Genomic DNA, 16,463 nt, shown 5'->3' with positions numbered 1-16,463 from the left:
CTGGAAGCCAAACACACCTTTTCAGTACCACGTTGGACGGCCTTTTTACCTTCAGAACTGCCTTCATTCTTTGTGGCACAGATTCAAGAATCAGAATCAGAATCAGAAAGGGTTTTTATTGCCAAATGTTGAGCAGATTTACAACATTAGGAAGGTCAACAAGGTGTTTGTAACATTCCTCAGAGATTTTGGTCCATGTTGACATGATAGCATCACACAGTTGCTGCAGATATGTTGGCTGCACATCCGTGATGCAACTCTCCCAATCCACCACATTTCAAATGTGCTCATTGTCATGTTTCATTAACTCTAATCCAACGATCAAGTTTGGATGAACCAAAAATACAAAGAACTTGTTTTTTTTTTAAGAACCATTGACCAAACTATGGACAATGGAAGTGACCATACAAAATATACTACAGGAATACTTTTTCTACTTGAGTCATCCGAGAGATTTTATTTCAAATTAACTCTTTTCAGACACTGGATATGTAACATTGCTGGCTTGATGAATCTGTTAAAGTGACAACAGACTGCTACGTTCATTACAACACTGATGGGACAAGACACTGTACTTGCACAGTATTGCATACTACTTGCGAGATATAAAGATAAATCAATTGCCATACATAATGCACGAGGTTAGAGGCTTGTCATCAGCTCTTTAAAACAGAGGCCACACTGTATGTGCGATTACGGGACTTTAATCAATGGATCAGACAATCTTGACCAATCCTGTCTCCATTTTAGGGTAATTATTAAACATCAGATTAATGCCATTGTGCCACATTCATAAGTATGCATATATCTCTTGAAGCTCAGAAGTCAGATTAACAGAAAGGAGTATATGTCTTTGTTTAGGTTTAATAATCAAAGGCTTCTCAGACTGCTGTAAATGTTCTTGATCACATTACTGTTTGTTTACCACTATCAGCTGCTGTTTCGGTCTCCCCAAAGTTCTCATGGATGTTTTTGGCTTCTTGTCATGAATCTTCACATGCGCTTGATAGCCCTGATTGTAATAGAAACACTTCCCACATATCTTACACGCATACGGGTTCTCTCCGGTGTGAACTCTCAGGTGAACTTTTAGGGTATCTGCTCTGGAGTAACGTTTCCCACAGATCGAGCACAGAAAAGATCGCTCTCCGGTGTGAGTCTTCAGGTGCAAATTGAGGTTGTAAGATTGCAAAAATGCCCTCCCACACTGATCACAGTGGTAGTTCTTTTCTCCGGTATGAGTTAACTTGTGTTTTTTAAGCATTTCCATCGTGACACAAGTCTTCCCACACTCTGAACAGAGATAAGGTAAATCTCCTGAGTGGAGGCGCATATGCATTTTAACACTCTTATTATGTTTGAATCTCTTCCCACAGTCAGGACATGCGAAAGGCTTCCAGTGAATCTCGCGGTGTTCCTCTAGCTTATGTTTCTCAGGGAAGTCCATTCCACACTCCCCACACATGTGAACTGTAGCAGGAGATGCTTTAGGCTCGCTCTTCTCTTCAATTAATGTCCACTTTGGTAACTCTCCTGTGAAAAATACAAGCATGTACACAATTAAAAATAAAGTAAACAAACAAAAAAAACAAAACCTCAAGTTCACAGCCAGGTGAACTGAATAAAATTGCTCATGATGTTACACAGTGAGAGCCTCTGCTTGAAAAACTTGGGTCGAGGCATTGATTGTTTTGTTGAGTTCACACTAAGTTCTCATTACATTTGCTGAAGAAACTGATGACTCATCCTGCTATGTGGAAACTACCAACCAGCAGTTGGCTGAACGAAGATGATGTAATTGTTTTTAATTGGATGATTTTTTTTGTTTTTTTCCCAGTTGAATAAAGTAAGGGTACAGCGTGTAAAATCTCACTAGTAGATTGCTGACTGCAGTCAACTGAATTAAAAAATACTTTTTAAAAGTAGTCCGATATGAGTCAATGACTCATTGAAACTCACCTCTATACAATGATAGCAATACTTAGGCGAGTTGTTGGATATCCTGAACTTTTCTGTTGGTAAGCTGCTGCTGTTGTTAGCGGCTGTTAACCTCTGTTAGCTGCTGTTAGCCAGGATTAGTGAAACTTTCTTTGACTTTGTTGGACTCTGATGCTCAGTGATTGTGATCAAACTGTTTATCAGTGTTGTTCACTGTCTGGAGACGGGAGGATCACATATTTAATCTGCTGACAATAATTAATTGTGACAATATTGAGAATAAATAAGCATGTTCACGGATATTTTCATGTGTTAAAAGGCCTGACTTCTGCTGACGGCTTAGAGGTCAGAGTTGAGGAGGAAGAAGATGACATTTTGTCCAGATGCTGATCATGTTTTCTCTTTCCTTTATGTTTTTGTTTCTTTGGCACCCTTTCTCAGATGATAAAACACAGTTATTGGATTGGATTGGATAATGCATTTGTTTCTCAGTTGCAGTTGCCTGCAACTGAGATAACAAACCTTGCCGACCGTACTTACAATACACAACTTCACGCTAGGGAGACAGGTCAGGCTAGGTAGCAAAAGGAAAAACAATGAAATGTATAAAACAAAAGGTCAGATCAGGAGAAAAAAAAGAATTTCTGCTCATACTGATCCTTAAAAGGAGTCAGCATGAGGAAAAGACAAAAACTCCAGCACATAAAAAGCACAAATATCACATCGTAACACCATAAAAACACAAGACAAGCAACATGGGGGGGTATGCCAATGTGCACAGCTGTTGGCATACCAGTTCAGCCTGAGAAAGTGTCCTTTCGCCCATTAGGCGAAGATCAACAGTCCGCAGCCTACGCAGGTGGCCTCGAGGGATTGGGCAAGAGAGACAGTTCGTTCTCATCATCATATCTCTTGGAAAATTGTTGTTGTTCTCGTCGGCAAGTTATGATGCTTTTTATCTTGAATCTAACGGTTGCAGACACCAATTAAAAGGACACCTATGAGTTTTTTTCTCCCCGACTGTTGGCCTAATACAAATGTGGTTGGTCTCTAACAACATACAGCCACAATGAGATTAGGTGGAGCAGCGATGTCTATCTCGCCCACTATAGTCAAGTTGGTGGGGCAACATGGCGGCATCTACAACTCGGCGTCCGCTCTCATGCATTTTTAATGGATTTTTTTAAGTTTAGGAGAGTGCATCAATTTTTTGGAAGATGTTATTCTATTTATGAGTGAACACTATTTTTTTAAAAATTAAACTGACTGTAATCTTTACACAGCTCATGCTTGTTCGACCAGTAGAGACTGCCCTCTGCTGGCACAAGCCGTGCAAAATGCATCACCTTAACATCAGTATTTGAAAGAGGAGCAGCTGTATTTTTGAAGGTACTGAAAACCATCAAAACATCAAAATGCCTAAACACCCAGGTATTCAACAAAACCGTGATACCAGTCGAGTCTACTCAGCAGTCCATACATTTTTTAACTGTTCTTTGTGCAGCTCGGTAAAAGATGAGTAAAGAGGATTTTCAACTGCCACAAACATCTAACTGAAACAGGTTAAAGTGTCCTGAGCACAGCGGGAGGTTCCTCTCACCTCTGTGAACTTTCATGTGTGTCTTGAGGTTTCCACCCTGGGTGAATCCTCTCCCACATATGAAGCATTTGAAAGGTCTTTTTCCCGAGTGAATCACGAGGTGTCGTTTCAGGGCGTTGTGCCGGGGGAACACTCTTTCGCAGGTCGGGCAGTAGTACGTCTTCTTTGGTTTACAAAGCTCCTGGGAGCTTTGTACACTGGTAGGTTCTAGAGTGAGAGTTTCTCCTCAAAATACAGAAATATCAGTGTGAAGTTGTTGCACTGCATGCACTGTGTGTGTATGGTTTCCATTTATAATCAAATTATGATATTAAAGTGTGTGTAGATCTTTCTCTTATTTCAATAGTTTTCAGACATATAAAGCATAAAAAAAGGAGAAGACAGAAAATCGACTGTCTGTTACTTTTGATATCTTTCTAACAGAAGGCAAGAAGTTAAACCACAAATTAAATGAAGCTCAAAATAATATTCATATGTGTACCACAAAAAGAAGGACCATCTTTCATAATGAATGTTGGTGAAGCCCAAGACATGAACATGATTTTTAGCTTCATCTTATGCAACACATGTACTGTCTGTCAGTCTTTTTAATAACACTCCATCACCTGTGGGTGCCGTGCTGTGATCCTGTGTTTCAGGTCTGTGGTCTTCACTGGGATTTTCATCAGTGTTCGTCTCATTCCGGTTTATTTTCTTTGGCACGTTGTGATGTGAGACAGATGGCGTGAGCTCCAGCTCATACGACGGAGGTCTGGAGGAAGCCCCTGGTGTCCGGGAAGACTGATCTGCTGAACAGGTGTTTTCAGGTTTTTGCTCCTGATCCTGTGAACACACAAAGAGCTTTAAATTCTCTTGCTTGAAAGCAGTGTTTGCTGTGAAATGGTGGGATTTTAAACATCTACAGGATGCATTTTCTCCAAACCTTGTGTTGATTTCCAAGCAGATGGTAAGGCTTGTTTCCTATATAAACAAACCCATTATTATATTACAACCACTAACAAGGTTACACAGAAAACCTGACCGTTTTCCAGAAAATCATGACTAAATAATGAATCCAGTATGACCAGTGTTGCCGTCCTCACTCTGAACGTGGATTGTTTCTGCTCCTGGTGGCTGTTCTGTTTGTTCTGCATCTACAGCATCATGCACGGGGACCTGTTTGGTGACCGACTTGGGAGCACTCAGGCAGCCAGCACTGTAGGAATAAGAAAAGGTCATGAAAAAAAAAGTCATTTTTATTGATACAAACTTCTGGTTCAGAGCTTACCGAACATGTACAGGGGGAACGTAATCCTGATCATCGCTGTCATCATAGCAACCATCCCCTTTTGCCGTTTCCTCTTCTGATGTCGAACCATGTCCTTTGTACTCACATGGAAAACAAGTAATTTCCTCTGTCCTGTTCATATTTTGTAAAATGCAAAATATATTATTAGACAGTTACGACCCAATAAAACACTGATGAACACAATATACGCTGCTTTATACCCTGTTTCACATGTCAGTGCAGGCTTGCACACGCTGCTTTTCAACAAGCTGCACCCAGCATAACTTAAATTAAAGGTGTCACGTTGTGTGCCATTTCCATGTGGTCACAGCTTCTGAAACCTTTCCATTCAGAAATACTGTCAATAAATTAAATCATCATTTTAAAACTGTGTTTTTATTAACTGAGGTTATCTTTGTCTAATATTAAAATGTATTGATGATGCAACTCTTCAACATTTGACAAATATGTAAAATTCTCAGAAATCAGGGAGGCGGCAAATACTTTTACATAGTACTGTAAATCTTGTAGAAGTGCAACATACATTTGAGGGTTAACTATTAACACAGCTGAAACCATCGCTCTAAGTTATGGAGGCATTTATTATGTTCTTTTCTCACAGCCCACATCAGAGCGAGATCAAAAACTACTACACTGACCAAATCTGGACTAGTTTATTTGTTTAAACAGTTTCTGATTTGTAAAGAAAGGCTGCTTAAAGACACACTAACAAACTGAACAAATGTTTCAAACATCATTCGGAGCTTTAATTAAAAAGTCCAACAGTGTTTTAAAGAAAAAAAAACAAAGCAATACAAAAAAAAATAAAAACCCTCACTGCTGTACTTTATTTGTTTTACTTTCTTTTCCGGTAACTGTTAAATCAGAAACTACCTTTGTGTGCCTATGTGCTTTGCAAGCCAGGGACCAATCACTTCCCTCTTCGCTATACCGTCTAGCTGTTGCGTCGCAAATCCTGCAGGACACACCCCCTGAGCCTAATCAGGAAACGCCCATCTCACAGCACTCGGTCAGTGGCTGCAGCTGGACTACTACCAGATACTCATAGTTAAAACAAAACCAAACCCCTATGCTACTCAGTGACTTTAGCTTTATGATGACGCTAACGTTAGCTTGACTACAACACGACAGTGATAGAGCACGGCGTGTTACATTTGACATCTTAGCTACCTTAAACACGATTCAAGCACAGGTAACTACCTGTCCAGCAGAAATGTGGCGAACTCTGCATCTGTTTTGAATCCTCTCTGTTCCCGTACGTGCTTCCACCTGTGAAAAACAGCTCCAATGTTTAGTCTGTTTTTGTCTCGGGCTAACGCTTTCGTTTCAGCTCGCTGGTTGTCGGGAACCTTCTCTTTAACTGGCTCTGTTGTGTTCGCTGGCATTAGGAGAAGGGGGACGGGCGTTTCGTCGCATGCTGGAGGTTGCTCCTCAGCCATTGTTTGTAAACTTTTCCCGAAGATTTGGAGCTATAGCGCATGCGCAAGGTAGAGGCGGTGCGCGGCGCGTTCACGAACCGGCGTTCTTCTCGCACTGCTGGTGTTCAGAGAAACCCCTGGTTAGAGAAATCGACGGCAGAACAAATGGGAGCTTTCAAGGAAATAAATATACTTTCTGGGTACCGGATAACGACAGGGTATTTTAAATTTAAAAAAAGAGTACAAATTATAACTATATTGAGAGCATACTGGCCAGCAACATGGAAGTAATCATGGCTATGGATGAAAGTGCTTCCCTATGCTCTAACATAGACTCTATATTAAAAGTGGATGCAGTCACTGTGACCCCTTTCAAGACATCAAGATGTACTGCATATTTTGAAACCTCAAGACTAGGTTTCAAAAGATCTATTTGGATAGGGTGACCATATTTTGATTTCCAAAAAAGAGGACATAAAGAACTTTAATAATACTTTTTGCTTAAAGAAAACTAACTATGTAAACAATGCCTTCTCTGTGCAGTTAATAAATGGTGAAATACAAAATGTCCCATAAGCTTTTACAAGTCAACAAGACCTGGTCAGAACCCCCTCAGGTAGGTAGATTGTGGTGTTTAAATGATGCTCACACCAGCATCCATCCTTCCATGCAAGGCAGGATGGATCCATGGTTTCTTGTTCTTTCCATCAAATTCAATCTACAATCTGAATTTCAAAGTAAAACTATTAGTCTTTTTAGTCATTTCCAGACAGTTCTCTGTAAACCCTAGGGTTAGATGTGTGGGAAAAGCCCAGTAGACCAGTTTCTGAACAAATTCGGACCAGTCTGTCTGGCACCAACAAGGACACAACATTCAAAGTCACTTAAATCACATTTCTTTCCTGATCTGATCTTCTGCAGGCCATCTTGACAAGTGTAAATGCACTAAGTTGCTGTAATGTGATTGATAAGCTAACCTCACGTTCAGGTGTGATTGGCTGATTGTTTCCAAGGACAAAAAACAAATAACAGTGATATTTCTAGCTTCACTGGATTAAGCTTTTGGCTTAATGGCAAATCCTTGTATCAGATCCACTAAGTCTCCAATATCTGGAATAATCAACATTAAGTTTAAGAGTTTGTTAAGACTACAATTACAAAACACACAGGAACAATTATTAGGATTTATTGTCTTCACAGTTCTAGTCACATAACAGCAACTGTGCTTAAAAAACACATTACATTTACACTGCTTCTCCAACCACTTCAGAAATTTCTCTGTAGAGAGTTAAAGGTATATTATATAACAAAAATAATTTAATATTTTCTTATTTTTCTAAAATCCCATTATTGATTATTTACCACTATCAGCTGTTGTTTTGGTCTCCCCAGAGGTCTTGTAGCTTTTTTGGGCTTCTTGTTATGAGTCTTCACATGTGCTTGATAACCCTGATAATAATAGAAACACTTCCCGCACATCTTACACGTGTACGGGTTCTCTCCAGTGTGAACTCTCAGGTGGGCTTTAAGAGTATCTGCTCTGGAGTAACGTTTACCACAGATCGAGCACAGGTGAGGTCGCTCTCCAGTGTGAGTTCTGAGGTGCAACTTTAGATAGGAAGAGCGTGAAAACGCCCTCCCACACTGATCGCAATGGTAATTCTTTTCTCCGGTGTGAGTGAGCATATGTATTTTAAGCATTTTAGCCGTAGTGCAGTGTTTCCCACAGGCGGAACAGAAGAAAAGGGAATCTCCTGAGTGGAGCCGCATGTGGATTTTAACGCCATTTTCCTGTTTGAATCTCTTGCCGCAGTCGGGACATGCGTAGGGTTTCTTGTGAGTCTCACGGTGTTCCTCTAGCTGATGTTTCTCAGGGAAGTCCATTCCACACTCCCCACACACGTGAACTGTAGCAGGCGATTCTTTAGGCTCGCTCTTCTTTTGAACTAAGGTCCACTTTGGAAGCTCACCTGTGAGGAGGAACAAATACAGTGACTGATAGATACAGATGGGCAATTAAATAAAGAAGAAACATCGTGATACACAAGAGGAGAAACTCAACGGATGCTTTCATGAGCACAACTGAATTAATCACATGACTGCTTGTGGTTAAAGTGTCCTGAGCACAGCAGGAGGTTCCTCTCACCTCTGTGAACTTTCATGTGTGTTTTGAGGTTTCCACTCTGGGTGAATCCTCTCCCACATATAAAGCATTTGAAAGGTCTTTTTCCCGAGTGAATCACAAGGTGGCGCTGCAGTGCATTGTACCGAGGGAACACTCTACTACAGGTCTGACACTTGTAGATCTTCTTCGGTCTGCGAAGCGCCTGCGGCGGTTTTATCTCTTCGGTCTTGTAAGCGAGGCCGGTGTGCTCACTGGTGGATTCTGAACTCGCACCTAAAAATTCTCCTGAACAAAAATAAATACCTGAAAATAATAATATTCAGAACATTAGTGTGAGTATGGAAGGCATCGAGCACTAGCAGCAAAACTCTGTTTAGATTACTGCTGCATTAAAGAGATAAAAACATTCTTCTGATTCAATCACGCTTATATGCAAAAATCAAAACATCAAGAGATTTTTCTGCGACCTTAAAAATCTTTTATGGCCAGCAGAGGATATTTTTATGTGTCTTGTGGATCGGATCTTATAAAGAAAAAATATGACATCAAAATAAAATAGTCTAACTTACCTGTAGGTGCTGCTCTATGATCTTGCTCCTGTGTTTCAGCTCCGTGGCCTTCCTCTGTTTTCCACTGTGAACACATGAAGTTTTAAACTGTCAGCATTTGCCTGAGCAAAGGCTCCACAGTGGAGTGGTTATCATATTTGCCCAAAAAACAAACAATGTCAGGAGGACTCACAGATCCTTTTGAGGTTGTGCATCTGGTACAAAAACTTCAACATGTAGAACTACTCGCTGTGGTGCGCTGCATGTTGAAGTTGCGGTACTTCAACATGTGGGTGTTTCCGAAAGGCACAATTCATTCTGGGTGATACATCTGGGTTTTGAACCGACATGCTCTCATATTTGCACAATACTCCAGGGTCTCCTCCTGTTAGGAGATACCCAAACCACTTTAACTGGCTCCTTTCTATGTGGAGGAGTAGCAGTATTGAATGACCGAGCTCCTTGCCCTACCTCTAAGGAAGAGCCCAGCCAGTCTTCAAAGGAATCGACACCTATGCTTTTACTTTCAGCTCTCCCCAATCTATCTGTGAACTGGTTCCAGAGCCTGAGCTATGGACTGAGGTGAGCTTGGCTACATCTAGTTGGTATCTCACAAAAGCGCCGGCTCCTTCCCCACCAGAGAGGTGACGTGCCACGTATCAGATTTGTAAGCCAAGGATCAGAGAGCCAGGGCCTCCGCCTCTGACTGCCACAGATCACCGAACACCTATGGCCTGCTCTGTGAGTTGTGGGCCCATAAGAGGATGGACCCACATCATCCTTTTTCAGGTTGAGCAACCAAATGCTTGTCCCCAAGCCTATACCCTGAGTCTGGATCCAGGTAAGACTTCAGTAAGCCTGTCCCGGGTACCCGGTTTAAAGTATAAAATAACAGGGATTATTTTGAACCATGAATCATTCCAAACTGTTCTATGAGAGTCCAATAATAAAACTTTGGAGCTTGTAATCACTGATAATAGTGTAGGTCCCTTTAAAAAGGTCCATCCTCTGAACAGACACATTAAAAATGCTGTGCAAATGTTTTTAATGGATGTAGTTTTTCTGTGTAGCCCTGAATCACACCCCGCCTCCTTAAATAGGTGCACAGCTATCAACAGTTTAAGAAGTCTTAATCTATAAGGTGTAAATTTGCTCACTTGAAGGTGTTTGTTGGCAGCATTCCTTTCCTGGTTTCCAAGCTGATGATGAGGCCTGTTTCCTGTAGGAACAAATGACACAAAAATCAGCATAACATTATAGGCACCAAGTTACAGAGAAAATAATGACGACTTTGGTGTTTAACTTTTCTCCAGTGACTTGTGGGGATGTGTTGCCATCGTAACAAAGAAAACCTCAGGAGGATAGCACATGTCAACTTTTTTTTTGGAGAAATCCACTATCAGCGCTGTTAACAACTACAACTTCTTTAAACTACAGCATATTTAAATAAACCGATTTGCTATAGTAATATTGTTTTACTCAATACTTCAAGCAAACATATTTTAAAAAGAAAAATTAAAGATATGTAAAAAACTTTGTCAGGTTACATTAACTCAAGGCCTACTTGCCTTTCCTGTGTAAAAGTGTTCAATAACATTTTTAAAATACTGGCTTGAACTCTGTCGTGAATAAAGAGGCTGAACCAACATGGCCCCAGTGTTTTTAATTCAGAAGCAGCATTACATGACAGAAAGCTGAAAATAATCCCCATTTATTGCATACTAGGACCCAGTGCACCCACTCAGCCCAGTGACTCTCTGAAACTGTAACTTCCTTCCTTTAAAGATCTGTTAAATATTCTTTTGATCTTGAGAAAACTTCACGGGGCGATCTCGATATGGCGACTTAAAAAGCTAAATTCTGACCCACTGCACGTGCTTGAAAGGCTTGTAACTCAGACTTTTTTTCATATTGTCAAAGTAACACTTATGCTAAAGTTAAAAGACAGAGTTGTCAGAGATTTACATAATCAGTGTGATCTTCCGTTGACTTTGTTCACTGTCTTATTTCAGAGTTGCTGCCAACTTTGAAACGACAAATTTACATTGTGGTTGCTAGGCAACAGCCAAAATGACCTGGGCACTCACATGCTAACAGCAGGTATAAGTAAGACTAGGTTTGTTTGGTGGATGCTGTACACAATATCTATCCTACAAATTGGTCCAAACAAAAACTAAGTTATCAGTGAAGACCAGGCTTCATAACGATCTGTTGATGCACCCGACCCAGAGACATTTATATGAAATCCTTCTAATCTCACACAACTGCTGCTGGTGTTTAAATCAGTCAGCAGTAAATACTCCTCACTCTGGACTTTCGTTTTTTCCATGCCCCCTGGCAGCTGCTCCATTGGCTCTGCAGTTTCATGTGAAGCGTCCCCTTTGCTGATAGACTCTGGAGCATCCGAGTGCATGTTAGTTTTACTGGCACTGCCACTGCTGGAGGAACAGGGAAGACAGTGAGAAAAATGAAACAACTTTTCATGAACCTGAACTTTTAAATGAAGGGCTTACTGAATGTATACTGGAGGGATGTAGTCCTCATCCTTATTGTCACTGACGCCATCCTCATCCTCTGATGTTGAAACATCTTTGTCCTCGCCCGGAGAACACACCCAGTTCTCTGCACGGTCAACACTACAGCAAAGGAAAACGAACATTATTTCAATGACTTATAAGTTGATGTAAATATTGTGTGTATGGGAATTACGATGAAATTGAAGTCATCATCAAGTTTGAGGGATGACAAATAGCTTTGCAGTTTTATGCATACTTGTTTTGGACAAGTTGACTTTTCACTCATTAAAAATAAGCATTCCATTTACGGTAGTGTGAAGTTGTCCAATTACATATGAGACCTTGAAAAATACAAGACTGTATAGAAAAACTTCTGCAATTCTGCTAATGTACTACTTTTTAAAAAACCGTAAAAGTCTGCAATTCATTCAGATTATGACTGTTTTATTGAACTTTGTCTGTCAATACAGGATCTAACTGTACAAGGTATGCATATATGTCTGACCTAGAAATTATAATCTGTGACAACAGTATAATTAATAAAAAAAAACAACTAATAAATACTATTAATAAAAAAAACATATACCTTGACATTGAAACCTGAGCAGAAGGTTTTTCTGCTTCACTGAAACTCAGCTCTTCCTTTTCAAAGTCAGCATCTCTGCAGAAAATCAATTCATGGAGGTCAAACTAAAATCCAGAAAAATTACATCTGGTTACTAATTATTTAAATAATTGCACAAAAGCATAGTATGCAAGAGCTAACTCATAACATGGAAAACAAAAACATTATAACCTCACGTTTAGGCCTGGTAAACTCTCTCTTCTCTGTTCTAAATTTTCAATCACTCAGCATTTTACTTCTTCATAGGGTGATCACTGTCACACTACACGCTGAGGAAGGACAACTGTGTAGGAGGGATACCCACAATCCTTCACTTTGCATAGATAAATGCCCACAAATGGGGTCAGTTGATGTACTTTGAATTCTGCTTTACATAATGATGGCCAAAGCGTTAACGTTGAGGCTTCAAAATGCAATGTTCCAGAGCACTGGGTGATGTGCTTACATCCATCTTTGATATACAGTCTATGGTTACAAACAATTACCATATTACAGATTAAGTGTGGGAAAAATATTTATTTGAATAACAAACATTTGCACAATTAATCAAATGTATTGCGGTTAATGAAATATTTATGTGCCATTAATTTGAGTATGATGTCAACAACTCAAAAACTTTCTTAGACTTCATGATGTTTTTCCAACTTGATTCATGTTCATGTTCTTTTTCCTTTTTCCATTTATTGAAACACAACGTGAGTGCATAAGCCAGTGTACACCGGTCCCAAGCCCAGATAAAGGAGGGTTACATCAGAAACATACAGATAATAAAGAATGAGATTTCCATACAGAGGATGCTTAGGTGAGATGGAGGGAGATGATCCACTGTGGCGACCCCTAAAGGGTGCAGCCGAAAGAAGGTCGTCTTTTTTAATGCAAAGGAGACTATTAGGGCTGGGTATCGTCACTAATTTCTAGAATCGATTCGATTCCGATTCACAAGGTCCCAAATCGATTCGATCCTCGATTCGATTCAATTCAATTTGCATCTGGGAAATTTTGCCTCAGATAGTCAGAAACATAATTCAGATCAGTACATTTACATATTTCTGTATCTATAAAAAGGAAGCTGACACTTGCAAGACTTTATCAAAGGTGTGATCATCACAGCAGATGCCTTTGTGTCAAATTAGCTGAAGATAAAACACAGAAAAACATGAAGGTGATTTTCCTGGCTTGGGATTTTATAAAAATATTCTGCAGTACATCAAAAACGAAAGAAAACCATTAATCAACATATGATTAATGGTTAGGTTCACTCAGCTTTAGCTCAGTGAACCTATTTCTAAAGCTCATGCTGCTCTTTATTCACATCTTGTAGCTCCACATGTATGATTTGGCAGTTTTGTTTTGTTTTTCACACCGGATGTCCTTCCTGACACAACCCCTCACACTCACGCGCTCATCACAAACCTCAGTACTGGGAACAAGCTAGCATTAGCCCACCGCAACATCACTCACAAGATATGCGTCATTTCAGTCAGTATGTTGTGTTTTATCTGAAGCAAAACGAAATGAAGCTGAGCTATTATTATTACCATTATATTTAGGGGTATTATTACCTGTCCAGCAGAAATGTCGCGAACTCTGCATCAGTTTTGAACCCTTTCAGTTCCCGTATCTCCCTCCACCTCTGAAAAGCGGCTCCGATGTTTATCCTGGCTTCATCTGACACTCCCTCCTCAACGCGCTCTTTGTCTGCGAGCTTTTTTCTCTTATTCTGCTGTGCCGTGTTTGATGTTATGAGGAACAGAGGAACGGGCTCTTCGTTTGATGTCTGAGCTTGCTCCTCAGCCATTGTGTTTGCAAACTTTTCCTGACGGTGCGATTAAAGAGAGCATGCGCGGAGAACAGGGGCAGCGGAGCGCGTTCACGATCAGCGTCTTCTTCGAGTGCGATATGAATGTTTTTTTTTTCTTTTTTAAAGTTCTAATATCTTTGTAATTACATGGATTTGATGTTAAATTTATGCAGTTATGTAGTTTTGTTTTTGCATTTAGTGAACAAATTAATAACGTTAGAGAGCTAAAATTGGGCAGTTTTTCTATTAATAAGAAGTGTATCATTATCCTGGAATGTTTTAAGCCAAATCAGAGATGGTGAGTGTTAGGTATTTTAGTACCATGGTAGCATTTACTGGATATTGTTTTATAGTGACATTATGCAGGAAAACTCTGTCATTCAATAAAGCCCCTTTGTTTTAGTTATTTTTCTCTTTGACCCAAGAATTGATGTGTGAGAATCACAGGCTGGTACAAGGTTGAAATACCACAGAGATCACTCCCTCAGCTACATTAGTTTCTTAATCTTTTAGGAGACGCCTGTTGAGGCCAAATGGTTTGTTTCAGATTTCACTAATGTAAGAACTCTTCGTTTTGTGCCTTGAAAATATGTCGCTGAGATAATCACAATTGTAGCTGAACTGATACACTACACAAAGGATGCTTCTTCACCCATGGGCAGGAAGACGCTGCCTTATCTTGGTCTGTACTGGTTTAAACTGATAATCTGCTGTCTCATGAATTTTACCCTCTATATAAACTGTTGTACTTGTGAATAAAGTTGAGTCAATTTGGGAAGACAACCTGAAGCAGTCTCTGTTTTCTTGTTCTCCCAAGCTGCTCCCGAGCTCGTACTAACACGCTGAATGGCATGCTTGAATATTACTTGAGAATATATTTGACTGTGTTACAGACTAAGGGACATTCTCTGCTGATAGGTGAAGGTACATTCTCTGCTGATAGACGTCCACGCCTCGAAGGAAGTCGATCCACGGATTAGGCCTTGGAAACCGTTTCCTTCAGTGAGGCTGGGAATTTTTTTTAAAATTTGGTCAGCTGATATGGAATGAGTCTGTGTTTTATTTATGTAGATAAGTGTGTGTGCGTTCTCAGAATATTTATTGTATTCCTGTTACTGACAATAAGACCCCAAAAGTATAACTGTGTGGTGATTGCACTGTAAAAGTAATAATCATAAAACGCAATTAGCCAATCATGTCGCCACAGCTTGCATTTAAGCATGTACACATCATGAGGAAGAAAGGCGATTTAAGTGACTTCGAACCTGGTAAGATTGTTGGGGCCAGACATACTGGTCTCAGTAAAAACTACTCATCTACTGTGATTTCCCAAACAGCCATCTCTAGGGTTTACAAAGAATGGTCAACTAAAGAGAAAATATTCAGTGACCAGCAGTTCTCTGACTGAAACTATTGTGTTGATGTCAAAGCTCAGAGGAGAATGGTCATACTGATTCAAGCTGGTGGGAAGGCAACAGTAATTAAAATAACCACAAATTACAACCAAGGTATGCAGAAGAGCATCCCCGAACCTTGACGCACAAGGGCTACAGAAGCAGAAGACCACAATGAGTGCCAGTCCTGCCAGCTAAGAGCAGGAACTGAGACTACAGTCCAAAGAGGCTTCCCAAAGTTGGACAATAGAAGACTGGGAAAATATTGCCAAGTTTAATGAGTCATAGCTTCTGTTAACTAGGGATGGGTATCGTTTAGGTTTTATCCGATACCGGTGCCAAATCGGTACTTTTGAAACGGTGCCGGTGCTCAAACGGTGCTCAAACCGGTGCTTAAAGAATGGAGAACACAAAATTGGTCCAAAAACCTCTCATGTTCAGCTGGTTTTTTGTAAAAAGATAACAATGTTAGCCTTTTCTGCAGCTATGGGGCATATATGGTATCACTCTTGGCTGGAAGCAGTGCTTAAACAATGGAAAAAACACAAACTTTGTCCAAAAACCTCTCATGTTTAGCCGTTTCCCTCTTTTTCTTTGGTCATTTTAGCCTTTTTGGCCAGGGTGAAGGGAGTATCTGCCATCAAACAAGAAGACAGCCGCATGTAGCTATGATGAGATTTGCTAGTTCACTACCTGCATTAATGTAATAACGTGGTGAGCCTACTCAACGTAAATTACACACAAACAACATTAAGCTACTCACGCAGAGAAGCACGGCTGCTGCTGCATCATCATCCTCATCACATCTGCTACACTGGCAGGGCTAGGGGCCAGGACTCTCCTCTTCGTGTTTTTGGGGGATGCTGCTAAATCTGGGTCCGATAACAGGCACCACACCCGCAGTAGATGCGCTCGGTGTGAGGTCTCGCAGCAAGCTATCAAATACGGCGCATTTCTCGGCTTTTAAAAAAACGCTATGCGTCGCCATGTGTTTCATCGGATTCGAGGTGTTACCTCCTTTGACAGTATCAGCTTAAAGCACTTGTTGCTGCTGAGTTTGCATATTTTGCTGTGAAGTACAGCCAGACCTTTGACCGCTTCGCCGTGGGCATTTTTAATCTGTAGCTCTGCTCTAAAAGAACGAAAGTACCTGGACCCGCCTACTATCCTTGGAAACGTAAAATGATTGGCTAGAAGTGTATCACAGCTC

General features: G+C 40.4%; 2 protein-coding genes across 8 annotated transcripts; both read right to left on the bottom strand.

Moving 5' to 3' along the window:
• Window positions 1–96: 96 nt before the first annotated feature.
• LOC113024529 (uncharacterized) lies at window positions 97–7,381 on the bottom strand. Of its 5 annotated transcripts, none has more exons than XM_026171696.2 (7): window positions 6,027–7,381; window positions 4,806–4,937; window positions 4,603–4,733; window positions 4,461–4,498; window positions 4,144–4,360; window positions 3,539–3,763; window positions 97–1,533 (listed from the first exon to the last, which is right to left on the bottom strand). In XM_026171696.2, the coding sequence occupies exons 1-7, from the start codon at window positions 6,263–6,265 to the stop codon at window positions 911–913; spliced, it is 1,605 nt and encodes a 534-aa protein (XP_026027481.2). In that variant the 5' UTR covers window positions 6,266–7,381; the 3' UTR covers window positions 97–910. The 5 variants fall into 5 exon arrangements, with proteins under 5 accessions (XP_026027481.2, XP_026027483.2, XP_026027482.2 ...); XM_026171698.2 differs by having other exon boundaries at window positions 3,539–3,745; XM_026171697.2 differs by having other exon boundaries at window positions 4,621–4,733.
• Window positions 7,382–7,414: 33 nt separating this feature from the next.
• Window positions 7,415–16,404, bottom strand: LOC113024531 (uncharacterized). 3 transcript variants are annotated; one of them, XM_026171703.2, is made up of 8 exons: window positions 13,621–16,404; window positions 12,020–12,094; window positions 11,431–11,553; window positions 11,225–11,352; window positions 10,075–10,136; window positions 8,939–9,002; window positions 8,391–8,672; window positions 7,415–8,214 (listed from the first exon to the last, which is right to left on the bottom strand). In XM_026171703.2, the coding sequence occupies exons 1-8, from the start codon at window positions 13,854–13,856 to the stop codon at window positions 7,592–7,594; spliced, it is 1,593 nt and encodes a 530-aa protein (XP_026027488.2). In that variant the 5' UTR covers window positions 13,857–16,404; the 3' UTR covers window positions 7,415–7,591. The 3 variants fall into 3 exon arrangements, with proteins under 3 accessions (XP_026027488.2, XP_026027487.2, XP_026027490.2); XM_026171702.2 differs by having other exon boundaries at window positions 11,225–11,355; window positions 13,621–16,388; XM_026171705.2 differs by having other exon boundaries at window positions 11,225–11,355; window positions 12,020–12,123; window positions 13,621–13,761.
• Between the last annotated feature and the right edge of the window lie 59 nt (window positions 16,405–16,463).

This window comes from Astatotilapia calliptera, chromosome 6, assembly GCF_964374335.1.
Source record: "Astatotilapia calliptera chromosome 6, fAstCal68.1, whole genome shotgun sequence".
Lineage (NCBI taxonomy): Eukaryota > Metazoa > Chordata > Actinopteri > Cichliformes > Cichlidae > Astatotilapia > Astatotilapia calliptera.
Note: the sequence above shows the minus strand (reverse complement) of the source record. Positions and strands in the feature narration are given on the sequence as shown.